This window comes from Anabrus simplex, chromosome 5, assembly GCF_040414725.1.
Source record: "Anabrus simplex isolate iqAnaSimp1 chromosome 5, ASM4041472v1, whole genome shotgun sequence".
NCBI classification, from domain to species: Eukaryota; Metazoa; Arthropoda; class Insecta; order Orthoptera; family Tettigoniidae; genus Anabrus; species Anabrus simplex.
In genome coordinates this window covers 197,757,923-197,774,165 of record NC_090269.1, presented here as the reverse complement: position 1 = coordinate 197,774,165, position 16,243 = coordinate 197,757,923, and the positions used below count along the sequence as shown (strand labels likewise).

Sequence of the window (16,243 nt, the reverse complement as noted above, 5' to 3'; positions counted from 1 at the left end):
ATTGTTATAAAAATGGATGGTGCTGAAGCGTCTTGCAAGTAGCTTCTTTCCCTTGAAAATAGATTCCTTGCTTTTGACAGCATTTAAGATGGACTAACTCCTGTTTGTTAATCATCAGCATAGCTCCTGTTGGTAAACAAGCTTATAGTGCTGTATTAACTGATTGGGAGGCCGATCTTTCGATTCCGTAATAGGGGTGGCTATCGGGTGGATTAATCTCTGTCTTGTAGTTTTTACCCCAAATTACTCCAATTATTTTTGTCCTTTTCTCAAAGTCAAACTCAGCCTTTTGCAGTGTCACGGTTTGACATCAACATAAGGTACTGTACTGTAACTACTTTTATGGTTTCTGAAGACATGAGGGGCCAGAATTGTCCTGGAGAAGTTCTTTTACTGCCTGTATATCTGCCAACACATGATTACCAGGTGTTGCATAAGTTTTTGTCTTCTTTTTTTTTATTTTTATTTTTTTTTTTTTGTGGTAAAGAAAACACGTAATTTTCAAGGGAAATTAATTATTTGTTTATTCAAAATATTGGCCATCGGCTTCTACACACTTCACCGATCTTTCAGGTTAGTTGTGAATACCATGCCAGAAAAACCGCTTGTCTTTTGTGGCAAACCATTCGTCGAGCCATTTTCCAACTTCCTTGGAATTGCTGAAATGCTGCTATGCGAGTGCGGATGGATGTCCCATCCAAGCGATTTCAAGATGTCTTTCACTGGTTTTGCTGTGTGAGACAGTGCATTGTCGTGTAACAAAATTACTTTGCCATGTCTTCTGGTTCATTCCGGTCGTATTTCGATCAATGTGTGATTTAAATTAATCATTTGTTGGTGATAACGCTGTGCATTAACGGTTTTGCTGGACTTGAGTTCATAATACACAATACCTCTCTGGTTCCACCAGACTCAAAGCACATTGAAATCACCACGTTTAAATTGTCAAAACCATGTCTCACTTGTTCTAATCGATGGAGCATGTTCACCATATGTTTCTGCCAGGAAACGATTACTTTCCACAGCCTTTTACTTTTGATTAAATAGAAAAACCAATGGATGTCGCAAATGTTCTTTTTCAGGCACAAACATCGACAGGATCACTGAACGATACAACACAGGCGCTAGTGTTTGGCGCACTCAACTTGTGCGTGTTGGTAGGTTAATGTTAGACAAACAAACCGACGTAGGTGTCAAATTCATACACCGCATACTGTTTGCTGGTGACATCTGTTAGTGAAACCGGAAAAGACTTACGCATACACCTGGTATTTTAACCCTTTTAAATATTGCCGGACTGAACCTGCCAATTTTGGCTCAGAAGGCCAGTGCTGTACTGTCTGAACCCTCATCTCTGCAAGATATAATGAAACTAATATAATATACACCCAACTGTGCAAAAATTGGCTTGTGATGAAATATTTAATTATATACATTCTCTAAATGAGAGGATATTTGTAAGCTATGGATAACCATTGGCAGAAGAGATGATACTTCGAATCCTACTACCTGCACAATATATTCATTCTGTTTCAAACAAGAGGATTTTAAAAGAAAATTCTCTTCTGTGATGGCCAATTTTTGTGCGGTTGACTGTACATATCATCAATTAGGTATGGAATGTTTTGCTGTTTTTCATAGCAGTCTACGTACCTTCAGAAATGTTTCTGTAGTCATTGAATAAATTTTATATTTCCCCTCAGATATTTCATTGGTGTTTTTCCGTGAATTGGCACAAAAAGGAAATGCCCTCTACAATGCCCTGCCAGATATTGTCTCGCGGCTTTCTAGTCCACAACTAAATCTAGCACAGGAGAAATTCCAGGTTATCATGAAGTGAGTAAGATGAATTTGATATTTTAAACTTGAAAATAAATGTGTTTACTTGTGTATAATGTTTACTTTTCTCCTTTTTTTCTACTTCCAAAATAGGAGGAAAAAGTATAATAGAAACATTTATCACAAAATACAGTAGATTTAAATAGTTTGAAATTACTAACAGTACACTATTATGACTAGGGGGCGGATTTCTATGACAAGTCATATTTTTTCCCTTAACATTATATCTTATAGTCTTGTGTTTACAACACGTTTCCAAGCATGATAATCAAAATTAAACAGGTTTTATTGGGCATATAAATGTATATTTAGGCTTTCTTAAGTTTTATGATATATTTTGAACAAAATATCATTATAACGGCATATTTTAGTAGTTTTCATTTGAGTTTTGTTTCATAAAAATCAGAATAAGCTCTAGAAATTATTTTTAGGATAGACTGGAATATACTACTGAAGAACCAGCCTAAAGTAGTGTATGGAATGTTTTTAATAGGTAGGAGCTATTGTTTCCTAGCTGAGTCAATTTCAGGAAACCGGGCTATTGTTTATAGGGAAGCAGTTATATGTCATTCTTATCTCTCTCCTTCGCCCTTTCCTCTTCCACCTTCAACACACTGAATGACCTTGGTCATTAGGGAGCTTCAGTCATTCAGTTCCTTTCAATATGCCTAAAACGAAAGCCTCAGTTTGTGGGAAGTTGCGAGGTTTTGTTCGTGAGTTCGGTGAAAACATATTCAGTACGGATGGAGTGATATTACAGTAAAACCTTGTTAATTCGAAGTCGTTGGGACTCAAAAATCGGACTTCGAATTACGTGATTTCGAATTAACCGCCAATTCGCAATTCAGAAGTACCAACCCTTGCCGCGTTACAAAATATTCTATAAGGCCCGTTACTGCATGCAGTTAACCTTGATTCACAGTTTATACCTTTCAAATGCCATGAGAAAAGAACTATTTCCAAAATGTATCCAAGAAGGTGCATTTACAGTATTAAAATAATGCACTCGGATATCTCACTGGTAAACATAACCTCACACAACGAAAGAAAAAAAAGCACGATTTAAAGACGAGGAGAAATCTATGCTGGTTCCCATGTGTAAGTGCTTTATTAATTGGATTACTATACTGTATGCATTTTAGATGCCTTGTATTTACACAGAAGTACCCGATGCCCTAAAAATCTAACTTTCCTATAACTCTATCCTTGTACGATTTCCCGCCATGGCACTTCTCTCGTACTTTAGAAATGTAAACACTTGCTGCGTCATAAAGTATTCTAAGACCCATTAATACATGCAATCGCCTCGATTCACAGTTTAAACCTTTCAAATGCCATGGAAAAAACTATTTCCAAAATGTATCCAACAAGGTGCATTTACAATGTTCAAATAATGCACTTGGATAAATCACTGACAAACATAACCTCACGCAATGAAAGGAAAAAAATTGCACAATTCAAAGATGAGGATAAATTATGCCGGTTCCCCTGTGCACATGCATTATTTTTTGGATTTCTGTACTGTTTGCATTTTTAGATGCTTTGTACTGGCATGGAAAGTGCCCGACGCCCCTTGAAACATTGTGGCTTATCGAACTTTCCTATGATGAGGGGATAAAGTATCTCGCTTCCATGTGCATTGCAACGCACTACCCCCATCCCTCACCGTTGTACGATTTCCAGGCTGGCAATTTCTCCTTTAAAACCATAAGACCGTTTGGGCTCGCATTAAAATAAAGCAATGCAGTTTCACCGGCAATGACAATATTGTTCGGTGCCTACGAATTTATTATACGAGCCACGTTTATTCGCCAACTGTCGGCATCGCTAGTGTTCGCGGATTCTGTTTTCCCGCACACTGTCTGTTGCGTGATATTACGGCGTTCCTTAAAAGGTTGAATACAAAAGAATTCAGATTTCATTCAACTTAGCAATCATAAAGCGCACTGTAGACCCACCGAAGTGAGTGTAAGTGCGGACTGCGGAAAGCTACCCCTCCACATTCCGGAACACGCGTTCTATTATGACGCGGAGCGGATAAATTACGAGTTGAAATTACTCTGTAACATACTATTGTTTTAAAATGTAAAGGCAGTTTCGAATTAAAAGTCTGAATTTCGGTAATGGGGCCGACATTGTACTTCGAATTATGAATTATCCGTATTTCGAATTAAACAATTGAAATAACATGCAAAACTGTATCTCATGTTTCTGGGAACGAGAGCTTCTTCGAATTAGGCGGGATTTTGAATTAACCGATTTAGAATTATCGAGGTTCTACTGTATTCTGTAAATTGTGTGAGGTAAAAGTTACTGCCGAAAAACGCTTCTCTGTGCAACAACACTGTAATACTGTAAAACAGAAGAATTGTGTAACTAAATATTCTGCACTCGAAAATAGGCAACGTCTGCTATTCGAAACCCCAACATCAAGTTCACAGTGTTCACAATTTTCACAAGATCTCTGCAAGGTGATGGTTTCGTCTAATATTCCTGTACATATCATCAGCTGAAGCTTCAGACAGTTTCTTGAAAAATATACAAAGCATCCTGTTCCCAACAAATCTATCTCAGGAAGGACAGTCTGACCCCTTGAAGAGGTGTTGGATATAATAAGGCATGGTGTGGGAGACAGTAAGATATGGGTTTCAGTAGACGAGACCACAGATGTGGATGGAAGATATGTAGCAAATGTGATCGTTGGCACACCAAAGGAAGACCGGCCTGGAGATACGTTCCTCCTAACATGTGAAGTGCTAGAGAAGACAAACCATTCCACCATTGCAGTTCTCTTCGACAATTCAATGAATCTGTTGTGGCCAAACGAGGCAAAGAGAGAGCACATTTTTCTAGTTGTAACTGGCACTGCTCCGTATATGGTGAAGGCAGCCGAGGGGTTTAAAATGCTATAGGCACTGTGCAGATAGATCGAAATGCTACTACTAGCGCTACATAGTGGCCCGTTCTGAAACAAGAGGTGAGGCGTAGTGCGAGAGTCTCATACAACATGTGTGACATTTGAACAAGTTGCGGGTTTAAAGCAATTCAATTTGGGGATCGAAGTGAATCATCATGCAATAAAGGAAGAAACCTTATTGTCAGTGGCCATGTGAACGGCATTGAAGAATTAATTTCGAATGGTTTCGGATACATCACAGGAAAAGTCACCCGAAAAACGTCTATCACTTTGCCGCTTTATATCGTGAGAGAGCACATTTTTCTATTTGTAACTGGCACTGCTCCGTATATGGTGAAAGCAAGGTGTAGTTAGGTAACAATTCATAAAGTTTATTTAGTAAGAATTACTTAATGCTTGTTTGCTAAGTTACGCATTTTTATTTGTATTTTGTGTTCAGGTTGACCAGAATCGTAATGTCTCTATCAGAGGAACTTGCAAACACATAGCTGTGGTAGTGTGTTATATAAATAATGAAAGTGTTGTCTCCGAAACAGACCGTCCACAACAAAGGGGAAAACCGAGCCCGAAAACAATGTAAACAGAAAAATATAGAAAAGGCAAACGTGTAGAAGAACTGCTCGGTAGAAAGACTTTGGAGATATCTCTTGAAATCAAACAATCGTGCAGGACTGTAGTCACCTCATTGATAGACAGAGTAGTGAATGATGTGAAGAGAGAAGAATGTGAGGAAATTGTGACACAGCTATTACATTTACAAGTCTCTAACGACGTGCGCTTGCCAGACAAATGCACCTTTCGCACTGTGAGTGATGAAATGTTTTTTTACCAGCAAAGTACAGGTTGATACAGATCATATAATTAAAATCTCCCTGGACACTCTATTACAATCAGGAAGCCATTGATGGTTTCCAGAAAGAAAGATAAGAATATCTGCTAGCACAAAAGCACATCGGATCAAAACTAGGTGACATAACTCTCGCATTGGTAACTGAATCTCCAATTGGGGGAGCTGCTTTGAACAATCCTTCTTACAAAAGTGACATGGAAAGTGAAGCAATAGAATGCTATGGAAGTTCATTTGGTGTTCAGGTTATTCGATGTGGGTTATTAACCACAAGAAGCAACCTTGGATTTGTGGATCTCCAGATGGCATAGTTCTCAAAGGAAATTTAGCTGACAGAGTGGTAGAAGTTAAGTGTCTAAGATAAACCAATAGTAGACGAGTCAGGAAATGTGCGAGTATGTTATCTTTACTTTGATGAGCAAAATAACATACAGTTAAAGACAAGTCATATGTACTACACACAAATACAAATACTGATGTACGTAACTGGCTTGGGAAAATGTGATCTATATGTACTGGCTATATAGCAAAGCACAACAGTTCACAGTACCTATTTATCAGGACAATAAGTATGTCGAGGAATGTCTCACCAAAATGACGAAGTTCTGTTTCAATAATTACTTGCAAAAATTTAGCTGTATTCCTAATAATAATAATAATAATAATAATAATAATAATAATAATAATAATAATAAATATATTTGTCAATTCTTGCTTGTTGAATGTTGAACAGATCAAAAAGTAAACAAAGAATATATAAAACAAACTGATGGTAGAACAATTCTCAAACTATTCTTTAATTATTGGAGGTTGCAAATTCGTTAACACGCAACACATATGCATGATGTCATCCATGTGTGGAAACAGTTCTGTTGGCAATTTCTGTAATATATTATATATTTTGATTCTTTGAATACACCTTTCTACATGAATTCTAACACTCGCAATATTGTAAGTACTCTCAACTTCCTCAGCTGTTAATGCTCTATTGGTGGAAAACTATCTAATACCCTCCATGGGAACTTAGAATTTCCATTCATGTTAATCTCCCGTCATGTAAGAACGGTAGTGTCACGATTACGACACCGCGGACAGATAAGTTGGTTCTGATACCAGGAAATCCTTTATCAGCCATTACCTCATCGCCAGGTTGAAGGAAAGTTAATAAACCACTGTCGGTTGTTAGGAATGAGTTGCCAGCTCTTCCATCGTAACATTTAGATTTAAAGGCGATCATACCACCAGGCGTGATTGCAATTAAAACTTTTGCAGTGTAGCAACTCTTGTATTGAGAATAGAAATACACTCTCCGATGTACTTGGGGAGGCTGTTCAACCCTAAATTCTGTGCAGTCAATAATAACTCAACAATTACCGTAATTTCTCTTAAATGCTGGAGGCATTGTTTCTGGAACACTTTCTTTACTAGGCCAGAATATGAAATGTTTCGTACACAGTGCCAGCTGCATAAGCATGGTCATAAAAATATGTGAATTTGTTGTCCTGTAAACACCGAATAGCACTCTCAAAGCAGAATAGGACAGTCCGGTTTTCATTTTCACTAGGAAAATCAATAATCTGGTTTCTTTACATAATTTCAAAACATTAAAGTTTGGTAATAACGCAAGCAGTAAGGCAAAGACGTTGAAGTTCACACCTGTTAAATCACGTATTTGTGTATTGTTCCTTATGCCTTGGAAGCCTGGACCCTTGATGCATGATCGTCTTCCGTTCCACACATTTTATCCTGTTTCGTAATGCCCCCTCCCAGACCGAAATTAAGTGGAATACATGCTTGTGTATTTACGTCGTTCTCATTTATTGAACAAGAAAACATGAAGTCTGAACAATGAAAATCAGATGCATCTGTTCCCACGGGTGCATCCTTGGTTGTGTTACTTGGGCAAACTGTACTTGAAAATTTTCCGTCTGATTCTTCCTTTTTTAATTGCTTGAGTTGTCTGTGAAAGCGCTGTAAGCTGGGTCCCAGCGACACATTCCTCTTCTTGTATTAATCTGGAAATATTGTCAGAACATAGGCTGGACTTAGTTGGTGTCCAGATCTTCTGTTTCCGTTGAAATGTGCACTACATATTCTTGAGTAAGTCGTAGGTTACCAAAGTGATCCATCAGTGCTAAAAATTAAAACCAAAATTAAATCAGATCAATTGAACTTATTGCAAACATTTGCAGTACGTATGTGTAGGCCTATTTACTTCGTTCGGTTAACTGCTTGTATACATCGCCTCCTTCGGTTCACTTCTATCGCTCGTTTTGGAAAATTATAAAATTGTACTTCACTTCCCGTATTTGCGTAAGTATTGGAACATCCGACAACACACAACAATGGCGTTTACTTGTTCTCCTTTTCTCTGCCATTATCATCGGGGTAACTACACGTTCAGTCATAACAGAACAGCTACTGCGAATCTGAGTCTGGAGTCTGCCTCATGTGTTGTTCTCCGTCCGGCCGCTAGAGCGACACGCATGGTGCCTATACCCGAAAATGATACATGTGACATGTCTTGCACATGCCTTGCATAGGGCAGCTGAAGAAGTTAGAAGTAGCTACCCTGAAGTTGATAAATTAATATTGAACTCTGTAAGAAAGTGTTCGTCAAAGCTGCACTTCACGTTCAGAAATTTCAGGGAGAAGCACCTTCACTGCCCCTACCTCCCAAGCCAGTTATAACGCGATGGGGGACTTGGATTGATGCCGCAGTGTACTGTTGCAACAAGTTAGATGTCGTGTAGAAGATTGTGAAGTCTTTTGATCCTCCATTAAAACCACGCAAGATTTATTTTCAAGTGCTGCATTAAAAGCAGGTCTGGCTTACATAAAGTCCAATTTTAATTCTTTATCTGGAGCAATCACTCAACTGAAAGTTTCAGGTGCAGAACTAAGCGATGCACTGGATGTTGTAAAGTGCATTGAACAGGAATTAAAGCATGCGAAAGGAACAATAGCATCTAGGGTGTGTAGAAAATTAGAAAATGTACTGGAAAAATTTAGCGGACTTGTGTTCCTGCGTGGAATAAGTGACATTCTTAGTGGAAACCCTTCATCTGCAGATTTCTAGGAATTACCTCCAAGTGACTGAACTATCAAGTACGCTCCCCTTACATCATGTGATGTCAAAAGACGTTTTTTTCACTACAAGACAATACTCAGCAACAACAGGAGGGTATTCTCATTCAACAATCTTAAGATGCATGTGGTCATAAATTGCAACAATTCTGATAATGGAGACTAGATCAGGTATGAAAGTTTCATTCAAATAACATATGTTTTGTGTATAAATTAAAACTGATTGAGTATTGAACAGTGAAAGTAACTGTAGTATTTGTCTTCCACAGAGTCCGTCCTTGCCGAGGAGTATGCAGTGTAACCTTAACGAGTTCATGAAATATTCATCATTTTAGTTGATTTTGGGTTAACAATTTCGAAGAATTAAAACTTTTTTAACTCTAAATTAATTGCAGCCTGTAGCAATCGTAATAAAAGTGTTTCTATGTGACGTAGATGCTGTTCATTAAGTCATATTTTGAATTTTAGGTCATATTTTTATGTTTTTTAGGTCATAAATGCATACATATTTCATACATTTTTAGGTCATAGAAATCCGCCCCCTAATTATGACATTTAAACCAATACAAGAATTTATGTTTACTATTTACAACAATGTATTAAGAAACAAGATCTGCTTTCATACAGATTCACAGCCAGGCTTTTCAAATCATACAGCTTATGTCAGATTGATTAATTAATTTTTCTTTATCTTTTGTTTTTGGGATCCCAGTGTGTTTTGATTGCCTTTGCCATAACTTTTGTATTTATCTCTAATAAAGCAAACACTCAGCTAACAGAAAACTTCTTTCTTTTTCCTTCTTTTAACTGAGTGTTTGCTCAGTTTTACTATGTATCTATGTATATATTTATTATGCTGAGGGTCAGGTCAGGCGCAACCCTGCTACTGTATGTGACAGTAGACAGTACAACTGCGACTGTCTAGCTGAGGGTCGGTCGGCTAATACCAAACCTTGTAGACTAAGGATGAACCAGCGACTAGGGCAGAGGAGTTCTCCTTAGGAGGTTGAGTGAAACCTTTGTGGAGGAAATGTTGCATAAATTCACTAAAAGCTGCTGCCTTGTGGATGTGGCAGGGGACTGCTAAAGGCTAAAGGAAAAAATCCTCTTTTGTGTTAGGCCCAGCAAGTCAACAGGAGAGTAATTGGTGTCCGCTTTCAAAACTAAAAAGAGCTTTTGATGCAATGGAATTCAAGTCCCGACAACATCCTCACATACTTTTGCTAGGTATGACGGCTGGCAGTCCGATGATAATCAGCGAAGATATGCTAAGAGGAAAATCTACATGAGAAAGTATTAAAAAAACAAAAACAAAACAAAACATTGGAACATTGAATATTGTAAGTCTGACAGGAAAATGTGATGAATTAGTGGACCTCATGGAAAGGAGAAAGTTTGATATTCTAGGACAGAGTGAGACAAAATGGAAAGGGAAAGGTGTAAAATCATTGAGGAAGGGTTATAAGATCTATTGGCTTGGACACAAAAAGGAACCCTGTAATGGAGTAGCATTTGTCATCAGTAAGAACACTGACATAGTGTCGGATGCAGAACGTGTCAATGATAGAATAATTAAGCTAAGATGGAAAATAGGGAAAGAGGTCCTAACCATAATCCAAGTATATGCCCCTCAATCTGGGTGTACTCAAGAGGAGAAAGACGCATTCCTCAATGAACTAGAAGAGCATATTGAAGAGAATAATATAATTGTGATGGGAAATTTGAATGCCCAAGTTCGTGTTGATAGAACAGGGTATGAAAATGTTATTGGTCCAAAAGGCTTTGGAAACAGGAACCGAGAAGGTGGAGATCTGCTGGACTTCTGTGTAAGAAATAACCTCATAATTAAGAACACCCTTTTCCAGAAAGAAACATCCCAGTAAAAACTGTGTAGAGCAGGCAAAAACCCAAAATAAGGGTGTGAAAATTGGATGAATATAAAATGAAAAAAAAAAGGGAAGAATACCAAAGAATGGTCCGTGACCAGCTCCTAACAAATGAGATGGAAACGGAAGGAAAGGAATTAACCCGATTCGAGAAAATACTTGTGAGCTCAGCTGTTGATATTGTAGGAAGTTGTATACCAAAAGAAAAGGAAACTTCGTGGTAGAATGTTCAGCAAGCCATAAAAGATAGGAATACAGCAAGATGAGAAAGAGGTAAAGTGAACCTAAAAGGCACATATAAGGATTACATAAAACTAAGAGAACTAGAACAGAAGTATAGAGACCTAAAACTCAGAGTAAAGAGATATTAAATCTGAGAAAGAGGAAAACTGGCTTGAATTTACTGACAAATTAGTAGAGGACAGTAAAGGAAATAAGAAACTTCTGTACAGAATTGTGAAAAACAAAACTATTTATGTACCAATTAATGCATTGGGAAGAAATGATAGAATTATAACGTGGAGAGAGGAAGACATTCGGGAAGAGATGAGAAGGTATTTTTCTTCCTTGTATAATGGAACAGACCCAGCAGAAACCACTCAAGAAGATTTGGAATTGGATTCTGGGAACAAGGCTGGAAAAAGTGAATCCCCATTGACTTGGTTTGAGATTGAAAATGCTCTGAACACTATGAGCAAAGGCAGATAACCTGGCCTTGATGAGTTGAGCTCAGACATGATTAAACTGCTGGAACTCGTGGACTTTGTTGGCTATTTTGAGTGATGCTGTGTGGAGTGAAGAAAAAATCCCGACTGACTGGACTAAGGGTTGTATATTTCCCCTCTTCAAGAAAGGAAATAGACAGATGTGTGGCAATTATAGAGGAATCACACTTCTGTCTCATTGACTTAAGTTGATGGAGAAAAGATGATGAAAGATCTTTGAACCTCAGCTTGAAGAAGGAACAATACGGATTTCAAAGTAACAGATCAACAACAGATCTCATTTTTGCTGTTAGGATGATAATGGAAAAACATTGGGAAAAGGGGCAAAATGTCATCTTTGTATTTCTGGACCTAGAAAAAGCCTATGACAGCATACTGAGGTATAAACTTTGAGATTGCTTGAGGAGGAACATTCCAGAATCTCTCATCAGTAAAGTAAAAAATGGTGTACAAACACTGCCAGAGCTGTGTAAGGATAGGAAATGGCTATTCCAACTGGTTTATAACAAGTAAAGGAGTGCAACAAGGCAGCACTTTGTCACCTCTACTTATAGCAGTGATGGATGAGATAATGAAAAGAGTGAAACAGCACAGCAAGAACAGTGCATTCAAGGCATTTGCATTTGCAGATGATGTGGTAATTTGGGGAGGTAATGAGGAAGAAGTTCAAGGAAAAATTAATGCTTTGTCATTTTAAGGAATTCAGACTTAAAATCAGCTTTAAGAAAACAGTTGTTATGACAGTCAGCAGACAAAAGTAGGGAACAAATATCACAGTAGACGGACAGAAATTGCAAGAAGTTAACCACTTTCAATACCTTGGTAGTGTCCTGACTGAAGATAACTGATCAAATGCTGAAATCACAGAGTTCAGAGAGGAGCTGTCCTTTACCATCAGGTTAGAAGCCTTCTCTGGGACAGCCAGATTCCAATACTAGCCAAACAAACACTTTATCAAGCTTACTTCTTGCCCATAATTACCAATGGCCTTGAAACTTGTATCCTCACAGGCAGAGATAAAAGTAGAGTCCAAGTTGCAGAAATAAAATTCCTCTGGACATTGCTACAAAAAAACCAGGAGAGATAAGGTACGCAACAAGAGGATTCGCCAAGAGATTCAAATAAGATAATTGTTATGTGATACCATAATCAGATCAAGATTGAAATGCTATGGCCATGTAATGAGAATGGATTCTTGCTCAGTAGCTAAGGTTGGTTGGAGAAAACCTTAGAAGGCAAAAGTCCTAGAGGCCAACCTCGAAGGAGATGGATCGAACAAGTTAAACAAGATCTAGGACATACAGGAGTGGATTGGAATCAATTACAGGAAGAATAATGATATCTGAATCGATTGAAGTGGTGAGCGCTCATACACCGCACCTGGGAAACTGGAGACATTTAACTGATGATGATGACATTATGCTCTATTTTAAGGGCTTCTTCAGTACGTTACTTGGAATCGTAGATCAACATTATAAATATTAGTCATTAATAACGCAACATAATAGATCAATAGATCAATTGTCGTATACAGAGTGTCTGAAAATAAGATGCAGAAAATTCATGGGCATGCTATTCTCTATAACAGGGGTTTCCAAAAGGCAGCCCGCGAAGCCATTTTTGCAGCCCGCGAGAGCACTCTAAAAAATAATGTGAAGAAAAGTCACAAAATTATTTAATAGCTCGTTCAAAAACGTATTAATTTTTATACACCTTATACACCCAAGTCAAAACAAATTATTCTTTAATACTAGTTACTCTTGTCAAGTATTTACTTGTTCTCAATAGATTATTTTTGATTTTAAAACATTTAAAATCCAAATTTCCAAGTAATAATGTTGTTATTTTTGTGTCCCACTGACTAATTTTGATGGTTTTCGGAGACACCGAGGTGTCAAAATTTTGTCCCGCAGGAGTTCTTTTACGTCCCAGTAAATCTACCGGCACGAGGCTGATGTATTTGAGCACCTTCAAATGCCACCGGACTGAGCCAGAATTGAAGCTGCCAAACTGGGGTCAGAAGGCTAGTGCCTCAACCGTCTCAGCCACTCAGCCCGGCTCCAAATTTCACTCTTTTATGCAATTAAAAAAAAAAAATGTTTTAAGCAGTTAAAATTATCAAACCCTCCTTTCAATTGAACAATGCATATTATTTCATAATGGTGCTTATGTACTATAAGCGACTTCCTTTACAATACAAGGCAAGGAGTTCTGACACACCTCAGGCATTTGTATCAGATTATGCTAAGTCAAGCCTTCAATGTCTACATTTTTGGGAGAGGAATATGTCGACATGCACCTCCTGTACGGACGTGCTGAGGGGAATGCAGAAGAGACATGGTATTTGTACGCCGAACGTTTCCCACAGAGGAGGCTGCCAAACGCTCAAAGTTTCTGCGACACGGACAGGCGACTGTGGGAATATGGACCCTTTTTTGCAGTATCGATCGATATTGTCAAACAAGAAATCCTCAAAATAAAGAACGTGTTCTCTGTATGGTGACTGAAGTCCGAGGTCGAAGCATTCGCCAGATTGCTGCAGCTTTGAATATGGTGTGGCGCATTCTCCGCAGCAACAGATTCCATCCTTGTCACATACAGCGGGTCCATACGTTAATGTCCGATGACTATCTTCAGCGGCAGGAATTTTGTGAATGATACGTGAGAGGTACTCCATAGAAAAATTGTTTCTTAGACGAGTGTTATTTACTTATATAGCCACTTTTTCTCATGATGGCTTCATGAACATTCACACCGTGCATGTATGGGCAACAGAAAATCTACATGCGTTTGTAGAGAGATGCTACTAGGTTTAGTTCAGTGTAAACATCTGGTGAGGTATTGCGGGCAGTTTTCTGATTGGTCCGTACAGTCTCCCACCGCGACTATCCGGACAATATTATCACCAGTTTCTGCAACACAGTCTACCTGTTTGATTTTTTTTTGTTTTTTTTTAACAATCTGTTTTACTTCGTGCCAACACAGATAGGTTTTATGGTGGTGATGGGATAGGAAAGGCCTAAGAGTGGAAATGAAGTGACTATGGCCTTAATAAAGGTACAGCCCCAGCATTTGCCTGGTGTGAAAATCGGAAACCATAGAAAACCATCTTAATGGCTGCCGACAGTGGGGGTTTGAATGCACTATCTCCCGAATGTAAGCTCTCAGCTGCGTGCCCATAACCGCATGACCAACTCGCTCTGTACTTAGTAATGTTGACAGATTGAATGCTACATATCTAATTAACAGAAATCAACTATCACTAACTTTATATATCCTTAACAATTGAAGGACTCTAAAGTCGAGGGGTAAATGCCTGGCCGGCAATGACAGGGAATCAAAATGAAGTGGGGTGTTTGGTGTAATGGTGATGTACATTTTTGATCAATACAGTAACTGTAAAACAAAATAATAACAAATAGAAGTACGTCAAATTTGGTTTTATTAGCATATCCTGGGATATTCTGTACTAAATTTAGCATTTAGTAACCTACTTCTTAGGGGCAGTGGACATCGTTTTTCTGCCTCTTAAAACAATCACCACCATGACATAACCTACTTGTCAATGCCACATGATGTATTTGTAGTGTTTACTTTTATGACTTGGGTATGTCATTTCCGTTATTACGTTCCAGATGTTTCTGAGTGACGAAGTTTGATATGCACAATGTAGTTACCAGTATGCTTTATAAAACAACTGCATCGTGCTCTCCCAAAACTAGAGCGAGTTTCAGAGATCAGGCAGGTAGCAAGATGTCTGGCTGCGCATGCGCACTTTCAAGGATACAGCGCAGTGTAATCCTCCCTACCATTGCTCCTGCTAAAAGGACAGTGCTTTTGTATGTCACCACAATGCCGAGTGAGAAGGGGATGTCAGCTTTCTCCCACGTTTCTGCTCTCACTTGCACAGTTTCCCTCACCGGACTTCTTAGATGGCCCGATCTACATGATTCTACATGATGATCAGATGTTGCTCTTTGTATTCATTGTAATCAAATTGATATTTCATGTGAATTGTCCCACTAAATTTGGCGGACAGCTCCAGGTGGTCGTTCAAGGACAGATGATCATCCTGTACGACCTAGGGTTTCTAATCGGGTGTAGTGATGGGACATTCGATTCATTTTACTGAATCAATTCATTTTATTCCGTTCACATTACTGAATCGATACAGTGATCCGATTCACGGCACATTAGTCACCGCTTCTACTGCATCTGTGTAGCATGTGCTGGTAAGACAGCAGCAACAGCATTCAGTGCTCGCAGCTGCCATCTGGTCTTCATCCTATGAACTCCTTTCTTAAAAAAAAATTGCTAGTCACCCTAATACATCGAAGGTTTCTGGCGACACAGGGTGGGAAAGGTTAGGATTAGGAAGGTAGCAGCCATGGCCTGAATTAAGGTACAGTCCCAGCATTTCATGGTGTGAAAATGGGGAAACTACGAAAAACCATCTTAACAGCTGCCGACGGTTGGATTCAAACCCACCATCCCCCGAATGCAAACGCATAGCTACGCGATACTAACCGCACGACAACTAGCTCAGTCATTTTTGAAAATATGTCTTTTTCTATCAGCTGAGGATTTTTTTAAATTGTCATATTTTGTATAGGCTACCCGAGATGTACAGTAGCCCGGTGGTTTTCTGATTCAACATACTGTTGGTTTAGTTATTGCGTCTGTCCACATATGATTGATTCTTGTGAAACGATGTGACATATGAACTGAGAGAATACTGAACCGTTCTTCCCAATATAAAACTGGTACTTTTGTGTGGTTAAACTAATAAATAGTATAACTTAATAGCCTACCTACTTACTAGCTACTTCAGAATTATGTTTTGACTACCTTTTTAACACTGCAAATAAATCCATATATTATTTAAACCTCCCTGTAAGAAGAGGACAGTGAATGCAAATGGGTATTATTTTCAAATGAGCTG

The 16,243-nt window shown here is 38.5% G+C and overlaps 1 protein-coding gene across 2 annotated transcripts in view; it reads left to right on the top strand.

Moving 5' to 3' along the window:
• The window catches only part of Cap-D2 (CAP-D2 condensin subunit), a 410,800-nt gene that overhangs the window by 376,131 nt on the left and 18,426 nt on the right, over positions 1–16,243 (top strand). Inside the window, exon 17 of one of the 2 annotated variants that reach the window (XM_067148430.2) lies at positions 1,704–1,836. The exons of the other annotated variant lie outside the window; for it this stretch is intronic. Coding sequence (XP_067004531.2) covers positions 1,704–1,836 — 133 coding nt within the window. The remainder of the gene's footprint in view (positions 1–1,703; positions 1,837–16,243) is intronic. 2 annotated transcript variants of the gene reach the window in all.